Source organism: Hipposideros armiger, unplaced genomic scaffold (assembly GCF_001890085.2).
Source record: "Hipposideros armiger isolate ML-2016 unplaced genomic scaffold, ASM189008v1 scaffold_608, whole genome shotgun sequence".
In the NCBI taxonomy this organism is placed as follows: domain Eukaryota; kingdom Metazoa; phylum Chordata; class Mammalia; order Chiroptera; family Hipposideridae; genus Hipposideros; species Hipposideros armiger.
This window is the reverse complement of record NW_017731958.1, coordinates 776,424-787,290: the sequence shown is the minus strand read 5'-3', so window position 1 is coordinate 787,290 and position 10,867 is coordinate 776,424. Positions and strand designations below refer to the sequence as shown.

The window sequence follows — 10,867 nt, the reverse complement described above, 5'->3', positions numbered from 1 at the left end:
TTTTACTGTTTTTCTTTGAGCCCTTAAAGTATTTTCCACTTTTAAGTCTTCTCTGGAGGTTACCTCAAACCTTATTACTAGCTTACCTTATGGCCCGATGGAAAGAAATGGGTATAGCCACAAACTAGGCAGGCGGGACACAACAGAACAGACTAGGAAGAGTGCTGGAGCAGTTCTGATAGGACACAGGGAATATATGGTGGGGGGCGGTGGAGGTCACACTTGGTTTGTCTATGACATTTCAAAATTACCTTTTTGTTTCCCATTAAGGAATTTAACTACATTTTAATTCCTAAAACAATGTTAACATCAAGCAGCATGGTGTTATACTAAATATTGGCAATGTAAGTTCTACAACTCTGTTTTTTAGAGCCACTCTAAAATAACCCTTTTATTTGTTCCATCCACATCTGTCAGAAGTCTTTATAGCAGAAATGAGCATGGTAGAGTAGTTTAAAGGAGAATGAGCTCAGTCTAACTGCACTATTTTTTTAAAATTTATTTTTAAAATTTTACTGGGGAACAGCCATGGTCATTGGTTACACTTTGCTTTCATGCTACAATGGCATAGTTGACTCTTTTAGCAAGGGCGCAGCTCAGTGTCCCATGCGAGGATCAGAACCAGCAATGTTTGTTATCAGCACAATGCTCTCTCTAACCAACTGAGCTAACTGGTCACCCTGCACTATTCTTTTTAAACCTTGTGTTTCTATAAATCTTATAGTTACAGAAGTGATTATTATTGACTAAATTCCTTAAAAAAATTTTTTTTGGGGGTCTTTTTTCTTTTGACTAAATTCTTAAGACACAAGAAAAGTTCTGGAATTTTTTGAGGAAACAAACTGAACCAGTAACAAAATGTGTATCTGTTTTGTTTCTGTGATCCAGTAATAAAAAACAAACAAACAAGTAAAACACACATTATAAAAGCAAACTAACTTTATTTGGACAACCCAACTGGAGAGGAAGGGTAGAGGAATATGTACTATAACCAGAGGGGAATATTCTATGTCAAGTTTTAAAACATAATGGTAGAATAAGGTAAAATAAGTTTTTGTTATTTTTTAAAACAGCTATCTGAAAGGAAAACAATGTTTACTATGACTTATTAACTTGACTCCTTATGATGGTAGCCCTATTACATGAATGTTTGTCTAATCCAGTCTTTTTAATACTGAGATCAAAGTTAAGCTATGTCTGCATATGTAAATAAGGCTTAAGAATGTAACAAAATCTGTTCTTTGATTCTACCTAATAAAATACTGAAAAAGCAATAAAATTTACATAGGTTTCATAGATATAACAACCAGAAGTTTTAAGAAAACCAATCAGGAGAAAAGAAGCCATACCAAATAGTTTCAAAAACATGTAACTGAAACATTATATTCCAAGTGGTGGAAAAGGCTAACTTAAAGTTTTCATGAATTTAGTAGCTACCAGTACAATCTGCTTTTATTCTCCCCCACTTCCTCCCTTCAGGAAAGAAACATTTTCTTGAAAGCTTTTAAAAATCCGGTTTGGAACATGATTCTCTTAAACAGATTTAGATGTTTATGAGAGATTTAAATATATTTTAACATAGCAAAAACAGAAATTTAGAAATATCTATACAAGCAAAATAATTTTTTCTTATATTTTAGTAAACTAGCAATGAGGAATATTCTATAGAAAGATCTTTAATTTTGGATACAAACACAAAACCTTTGAAAAAGAGTCCACAATTTCATGTGAAACTACATTATAAAGAAAGTATATGTATTCCAAATGAAGATACAAATACACTGCTTCTTGATGAAAATTCTGGAAATATTTTCTCATATTTACTCTGCAGAATCAGAGTTTGAAAAATAATAATCTTTCTCTTCTTCATCTAAAGAATCCATAGCATTAGTGAAAAGTTTTCCAATAGTAAAAGTGTTTTCTCCTAATTCTGTAAAGAAAAGTTTAATAAAAAAGATTAATACATTTCTAAAATAATTTCAAATCCAATGAAATTGAAAATAACTATAGGAATCCAAATTGCAGATCTGCCCACTTGAGAGCAATTAATTTTAGTACCATGTTAATAAAGAGGCTACCCTATAATAGAACTGAGCTACAAAAAAAGATAAGTGTGTTACCTTTGTTAAGTGGGGCTTTTCTTCTTGATGGTGGAGTTGAAAAATCACTTTCATCCTACAAGAGAGTTCATATTAATAGCTAAATGGTACCTCCTGTGAAGCCTGCCTAAAACCTAGACAAAATTAAGCATGCTTTATCCCAGAGCACTTATACCATCACCTAGTCACATTATAATTATCTGTGAAATGTCTCTTTGAAGTTGAATTTATCTAGGGCAAGAACCATGACTTATTCCATGTCTCCCACTGCTGGCATCATGACTGTAAGAAAACATGACAAACTAATGAACAGCAGTTAAAGGATAGTGTAAGGGCCTCTGAGAGTTGCCCAAACCTACTAAGTACTTATTCCACTCCATTACACTGGCAAAATTTAAATTCTCTGTACTTTAAAATCTTGGTTAAAATGCTAATTTATATTGGAAGCTTTAAGTGTCTAATGTAGGCTTACATACATGAGTACTTTCTAAACAATTGGCCATAGCTGATTATCTTTAGAAAATGAAAAGCAACAGACTAGAAAATAGGGCAGAGAATACCCACTATGCTAAGGGTGTATTTCTGAAAGAAACATTTGAGATACAAACTTGTGTTCATAAATTGTGATGTAAACATATTTTTTTCCTGTGAATTAAGTCAAAACCCTATTACATCATTTAGCCCTCAAAATCATTTGGTGAAATATACCAGTATCGTCATGACCCCCCCCCCCCCCCATCAGACCAACACAAAAAAAATGAGACCAGAAAGCCTAAGTAGCTTGCTTTGTCATAAAGCTGGTATGGGAAGTCAGACCTTGAAATCAGAGCTTTTAACACTAAATCCTTTGCTCTTTCTATCCTCACACATTAGCTACAAAATATTAGTCTACAAAATATTAGATACTGTAATTTGGTGGAGGGCTCAAATTATAACCCATTAAGAAAAACAAAAGCCTGGAAGTAGTTAAGATGTCAGAAATAGAAATAAAAGTTCTTTAATAGGAAAGGCCCCAAGCCATTATATCCCTATGAACCTGCTCTCATTCTGCAGAAAGAACAGTGGACACAGAGATAACACTCAATGTGGTCTGTGCATCAGCAGCATGACTGTCACCTGGAGGTTATTAGAAATGCAGAATCTCAAATCTGCTGGATCAGAATCTAGGGTTTCACACGATTCCCTAGTGACTCCCATGCACTTTCAAGTTTGAGAAACACTTGTCAAGGTAACCCAGCTTCTTACTGGCAAAATAGGATGAGAAGCCAAGGCTTTGTCACTATATTAAGATGATTCCTGGTCCTTCGCAAGAAATCAAAATTTAATTTTCATAAGGAATGTGGGACTGGAAAAGGGGAATCTAAGAAACACTGAAAGTCTGCCTATATCTTCAATTATGGAGTAGAGATTTCTTTTGAAGAATTTAGTCTCCAGGTTGATTTTAAACCAAGGCCTCAAGAGGTATCTACTATTTCCTGTGGACAAGTGAAGCCCATAGGTTGGATGTGATTATATAATCCCAATATTTAGTTTGGAGACTCCAAGAGGAATTAGATCTAGCAAGTGTGCAATATAAAGATTTCAACATGGGTGAGGAAGAGAAGGCCATGATGTGGTCAGAAGGAATATATACCATCAGGTATATATTCTACTACCACAAATTATTGTTCTCTAAAATAAGCACTTGGGTTGGCGGAGTCGTGCATTGGTTAAGAGTTGGCTTGGGATGCGAGCTCTGAGCTGCAGGGCCCCGGTTCGGATCCCACATGAGGGCCAGTGATTCTGTGCCCTCTATAGCTAAGATGGTGAATAACAGCTCAACCTGGAGCTGGGCTGCCGTGAGTGGCCAGTGATGGCATAGGCTGCAGTGGAGCTGGCTGGCAGCTGGTGTGAGCAGCTGTCCAATGGCGGGCGAGCGACTGCCTTACCTGGGAAGAGCGCAATGATAATACCAGCATAGGCCAGTGAAGCAACGTCCTCCACAACTAGACTGAAGAACAAAAGGACAGCAACTTGCCTGTTCCCCTTCCCCGATTCCCCAACGCTGTTCCCTTCCCCCAATTCCTTAATAAAAAAAATCTTTAAAAAAAAAAAAAAAAGAGCTCTTTGCTTTGAGGAAATTTGAGGTAAATTAGCTTTTCCAGAATACTTGTAAGTTTATCTGGATGTAAGTTATCCAAATTAAAATTAGAACTTAAATTTTTTAAAATTAATTAAAGAGGATAAAGGATTCTCCTAATCTTTTAGCAAAGGGATGTAGATATACACTCTATTAAGACAACTTTGAGTTAAAATGTTTTGTGTAATTACATTTTAAATCTTGGGATACACACACATACACACAAATATATATATGTAGCTGAATCTGAAAACATTTGAAACCATTTTGTAGCTGCACAGGATTTGATGAAGCTTCTTATTCTATCACAACCATAATCCAGTTAGTCTGGATTATTCCCCAGTTGTGGAACAGATACTATGCTTTTGTGTCTTGCCTGAAAGGTCTTTCCCTGACCTGTCTGTACTTTTCCCACCCTGACTCTTTTACCATTCTCACTTTCCTCAAATGCTTTACTCTATATCAAGTGCCATCTATAATCCTGCACACTTATGAACTGACCTCATTTGTGGCCTCATATTATCATTTACTTGAATTAGGCTGTAGGCACCCTGAGAGCAAGGACTGTTACATAACCTATAACTCCCACAGTGTGCAATATATTATAGTTGTTCAATAGATATGCACTGAATAAATCTAGCGTGAAGAAAATACTTACTGTTTTTTTCTTGATATTGCCCCAGACAATGCCACCTTTACTTTGACCTTTTTTTTGCATATGAAAAACATATTTATCACAATCATCCCTGTTTGAATACAAAATAATTTCAAGTCAACATTAACTACCATACTTTTATCCACCAGGTTAAACAATTGACAAAATTAATTTGTTTCGATCTCAAAAAGTGTATTTTCCATTTTTAAAAAGATAATGGTAGGGGGGTTATCACCTGGTGAGGGGTGAAATGTCTAACTATTACATTGTTTTGTACACTTGAAACAAACAAAAAGACAATGGTGTACGTAGGAAGGTGGACAAAAATCTTCATACATTCATAGGAAACAGAAACACCAAATAACATTCTAGGAAATTATTATTGTTCCATGTCCCGTTTGTGCTCTTTCCAATCTCTACCTTGCTACCTCTTTCCCAAAACTCAGAGACTTCTTATCTCTAGACTCCACTTTTTGTTACACCTTTCACGCCTTTCACCGGGTCACCTCCTTCCCCATCCAGAGAGAACTTTAAAGTTGACCACTTTAAGGATAAACCTGGTGATGAAAACCTCCATTAATTTATAGCTTCCAACTGTGTTGTCTTCCTTCAGCCCACAAGCCTTTTACATCTACACAGTTACATCTTTCTTACATTCCCCAACTGTGTATTTCATTTCTTTTTCCCGTATCTCTTTCTCCTCTCATTTAACAAATAGGCTTGATTCGTAATTTACAGGTGAAAACTGAAGCCAAGCAGAATGCTTGTTCTCATTTCCCCCACAATTCCTAGTCCTACTGATGACAGTTAATACCAGCTGAACACAATGCTAATTTTCTCTCGTGGCTCCAAGACCCTATAAGATTGATTTATTATCCTTTACGAATATTTGGGAGAAACCTTGCAAGTATGATGGAGAAATCTGTAACTGTGTGATTGTATTAAGATTAATGTGAAGCACAAACCCTACTGCACAGTGAGTGAATAAGCCCCGCCAGTGTTCAGGATAAGGGCCTTGGGAGTCTGTTGTCCTGCACAGAGATCACTTCCTAAGTGATAAACACTGTTTTATTATTTAAAATTTTATAAAAATTTAGTCAACTAGAGCTGGTGAAGTCAAGTGATAGTGAAGAGGCCTAGGAAACCCAATCTTTAAAATACAAAATAAGTTTTAAGAAATATATTCATGATATAAATGAGTCCATCATGTGCTAGTCTATAAGAAAAAGAGTCCTATTTCCTTAACTTTAAGTGATATAAAAAACCCCACCACAACCCACATCAGTGTAATTAATTCTCCAATTTAGATACTGGCTGATGTTTTTGGTCAAGAAATTTCCTTTCTCTTATGAATGTGTGATGTAAACTGGGATCACACTGTATGTAGTTTTATTTTTTAGCTTTTAAAAACTTGAATCCCCTGAACATTATTCTGTCATTAAAATTTTTTGAAGACATGATTTTTCATTGTTATATATTTTACTCTATTATATGAACAAATCCTAATTTCTTAACTTTCCTTATTGGACAATTATGTCCAAATTTTCAGTATTTTGTTTTCTTATGAACATCTTTGCCTAAATCGCTTATTTCCTTAGACTTGACTAATAAAATTCAAGGGCCAAAGGAATGAATATTTTAAAGCTTTTGATGAGTTGGCCAAAGTGCTCACCAAAAACTTGTCCAAAATCATACTCTCCATATACTTTCACCTGCGCTAAAGACTAAATAAAAAATAAAAACTAATTTGTGGATTGCTAGGGAAAAATTATGTTTTTGTCAAATAAATGCAAATTAAACTTTCACCAAGCTTCATGAGTACTGATTCCTTTTTTCTGAGTCGTTATCATGTGGCTTCTGCCTGTCCCACCCCATGGAAATTGTTCTTACTAGCTTAGCATTATCCTGCTTAACTGCCAAAGGGCACAGCCTATTTTTAGGCCTTCTTATCACTTTCTATTTTTTCTTTACAACATTTTACTGCTGACCAGCCCTAATTTTCTTAATTTTATTTATATTTCAAATAGTTCCTATACTTGCCTAGTTCAAAATTCAAAGTCTCCCAAGATATTATAGTTTCTCTCTCTAGGGATTATCAATGCTTTCAGTTTTTTATGTATCCTTTCAGAGATATTTAATCATAAATTACATATATATATGCGCGTGCGCACACACACACACACACACACACACACACAGAGTGGTAACACATAATTCACTATATCTAATTTTTTTCACTTATGGACATTTTACTGTAATAGTAGATAAAGAATTTCTTCATTAATTTTTATAGCTACATAATGTACCAGAAATTATTTGATTAGTCCCTATTGATGGACATTAGGGTTGTTTAGTCTTTTGCCATTATAAACAATACTGCAATGAATAAGCTGAACATTCACAATTCTACAAGTAGGACTGCTAGGTCAAAGAGCAATACGCATATAATTTTGATAGATATTGACAAAATGCTGCCGATGCAGATTGAGCTCATAATTTACTTTCTCACTAGTAATGCATGAGAATAGCTTTCCTAATTTGTAGTACTGTGTATATCAAGGAAATCAGCCTTTTTCCTGTGGTGAGTTCCACATGTTCTTTTCTCTGATGGTCATTTATCTTTTCTTAAATTTATTGGTTAATAGTAATAAGATTACATAAGTGTACAGTTTTATACTACATCACCTATATGTTGCCTTGTGTGCTCATTGCCTAAAATTTAGTCTGTCACCATATATTTGACCCCCTTTACCTTCTTCAACCTCCCCCACGCCCCTCCCCTTTGGTAACCACACTGTTGTCTGTGACAATGAGTTTTTTGTTTGTTTTGTTCATTCACTTATTTTGTTTTATATCCTACATGAGTGCAATCATGATTCTTCTCCTTTTCCATCTGACTTATTTTGCTCAGCATGATCATCTCAAGATCTGTTGTTGCAAATGGCACTATTTCATCTTTTCTTATGACTGAGTAATATTACATTGTATCTATGTACCACATCTCTTTATTCAATCATCTATTGAAGGACACTGGTTGTTTCCATGTCTTGTCCACCGTGAACAATGAACATGGGGTACATATACCTTTACGAATGTTTCCAAAATTTTGGGGGTAGATACCCAGAAGAGGAACTGCTGGGTTATATGGTAAGTCTATTCTTACTTTTTTGAGGAACCGCCATACTGTTTTCCATAGTGGCTATATAAATTTACATTCCACCAGCAGTGTATGAGGGTTCCTTTTTCTCCACATCTTCTCCAATACTTACTTCTTTGTCATTATTCTTTTGATTATTTATGGTTGGTTCATACCAGATGAAACATTTTTACATAGTTGGCTATCCTTTTTTCTTGGTCCTGCATCATAGTTAGAAAGACCCTCACTAATCTAAGATTATAAAATAATTCTCCAAGGTTTCTTTTTGTAGTTTAATTTTTTACATGCAAAACTTTGGTCCATTTGGAATTTATCCTGATGTAAAGTGTGAGCTGTGTCCCAACACTACTAAACAACACCCTTACTTGCTGAAACACCCCTACTTGCTGAAGTCAAGTCCATCCTTGACTTCCAGGAATATTCTTTCTTGATTTCTTAATAATGATGACTCTTCTCATTACTGACATTTACTCTCTTCAACTCCTAAAATGTTAAATGCTGATACCGAGTTACAGTATCATATGCATAATACATACCTATCTATCGAGGCTAGCATTCCAGGGCTGACATGCTGACACTGAGGGGTCTTTGCCAGTGGAAAAATAACTGATGACGGAGTTGTTGGATTTCTGTCCATCTGAGGCAGAATGTCATCTTCTTGACTACACTGGAAACTCGGCAACTAGAAAGCAAATATTTATTATGAGCAGGCACCCCTAAGAAATAAAATTTCTTGTTAGACAAAATGTTGTTCGTGTGCTGATAAGTTTTTTCCACCTTATAATTTTCTGAGATAATGAAAAATATTAATAGGTAGAGACTAGATCCTCATCTTCTAAAAATCTTAGTTTCTGTGGTATAAAATGGAGACAATGTCATCTACTTTTAAAAGTTGTGTAGGCCAGGGGTCAGCAAATGTTTTTTACAGAGTCTTTGTCCCAATTACTCGACTTTGCCATTGTAGCATGGAAGCAGACACAGCCAACATGTAAACACCGGGCAGGTCTGTGTTCCAATAAAATTTTGCTTAAAAAAAAGGTGCTATGCTAGATTTAGCCCATGGGCCATAGTTTGCTGACCTCCGTGTAGACAGAACAAAACTATAATTCATTTACTACTGTACTTAATATGAACTCAAGCAGTATTAAACTATTGTGTGCATATATTTCCAATAAACAATTCAATCCTTAAGATTTTACTCACTTTCATATTAAAACCTTAGAGAACATGGACTTACGCCACAGAAGGTGAACTACTTCACTGCTTTCTTTTTTGTTTTTAAAATGTTGCTACTATTGCATTTAGGCCAAAATATATAGAGAACCCGAAATGATGGTGGAATAAAATACAGGGTACAATCCCTAAAAGATCATGATGGTTGTGCAAAGAACATAGTTAAAACCTCAAATGGCTCCCTTAAAATACCTCCCTTTATATTCTGTGTTGACAAAAAAGGGGACCCAGGTAATGAGGTCACTAAATTACTAAAGCACTGTACAACCTTTTTATTTTTTAATTTTTTATTTATTTATTTTTAAGATTTTATTGGGGAATTGGGGGAAGAGAACAGCGCTGGGGAATCGGGGAAGGGGAACAGACAAGTTGCTGTCCTTTTGTTCTTCAGTCTAGTTGTGGAGGACGTCGCTTCACTGGCCTATGTTGGTATCATTGTGCACTTCCTGGGTGAGGCAGTTGCTCGCTGGCCATTGGACGGCCAATCACGGCAGCCCACGAAAGCTCATGCCAGCTGCCAGCCAGCCCTACCACAGCCTATGCTGTCGCTGGCAACTCACGGCAGCCCAGTTCCAGGTCGAACTGTTGTTCACCATCTTAGCTGTAGAAGGCACAGCGTCACTGGCCCTAATGTGGGATCCAAACTGGGGCCCTGCTGCTCAGAACTGGCGTCCCAAGCCAACTACTAACCAATGCGCCACTTGGCAGGACCTAGCTCACTAATCTTAATGTTCTCAACATTTATATTTAGATTCTAGAAAGTCTCAAATTTGCACTTAATATTTGTACTTATTTCACTGTGTTTATGAAGAACATCTTTAGAGGATATATAGATTCCAGTTTTTTGCTGTAAAGATAAACCTGCAATGAATACCGTTGTGAAGATTTTTGGCTTCTTTTCATTTTCTTAGGATAAATTCCAATAAGTATAATTAATCTTTATGGCTCATATATTGCCATAATGCTTTCCAAAAGGTATGATTCAATTATGTGCCCACTGATGTATGACTGGATTAACATCTCGTTTGTTTTTTGTTAGTTTTTAAAAGATATATTTACATATAATTTACTGTTTTCTTTTGATCACTAGCTGAAATGACCATTTTCCCAAGTGTTCATTCAGCCTTTTGAATGTTTTCCTTGCCTACATATTTCCTGTGATCTTGACACTTTTTATAATTCTAGTAACATTTGAATGAGTTCTCTATATCATAAATATTAGCTTTGTTTTATTTGTTACAAGTATTTTATCCCAGTCACTGAAATTTTTAGTTATGTGATTTTTCATACTACAAAAATTTTTTTAGATATTCAAATGCTTCAATCTTGTGCTATCACTTAATCCCCACCCTGAATTTTCTACACAGTAGTTAATCTTTTCTTACCCCCCCCCACCACCCCCCTAAAGTTTGCCTCCTTGCATATGAAATTTTAAATGTACATGTTTGGCCTATTTCTAGGTTTTCTATTTGGTTCTACAAACATTACCTTTGAACCCCACTGAAGGGTAGATTCTGGACACTGATGAGAATGGCATGTACTAGCAGATTGCTTCCTATATTATACTTTGGTCATGTCTGTGGAGACTGTCAATCCTTGGCCTA

The 10,867-nt window shown here is 35.6% G+C and overlaps 1 protein-coding gene across 2 annotated transcripts in view; it reads right to left on the bottom strand.

Annotated features, from left to right (window-relative positions):
- Positions 1-952: 952 nt before the first annotated feature.
- The window catches only part of MIS18BP1 (MIS18 binding protein 1), a 48,433-nt gene continuing 38,518 nt past the window's right edge, over positions 953-10,867 (bottom strand). Inside the window, exons 14-17 of one of the 2 annotated variants that reach the window (XM_019624783.1) lie at positions 8,567-8,712; positions 4,877-4,964; positions 2,121-2,175; positions 953-1,930 (exon numbers count right to left, since the gene is read on the bottom strand). In XM_019624783.1, the coding sequence (XP_019480328.1) occupies positions 1,821-1,930; positions 2,121-2,175; positions 4,877-4,964; positions 8,567-8,712 (399 nt within the window). In that variant the 3' untranslated portion in view covers positions 953-1,820. The remainder of the gene's footprint in view (positions 1,931-2,120; positions 2,176-4,876; positions 4,965-8,566; positions 8,713-10,867) is intronic. The other variant, XM_019624784.1, reaches the window with a different exon arrangement.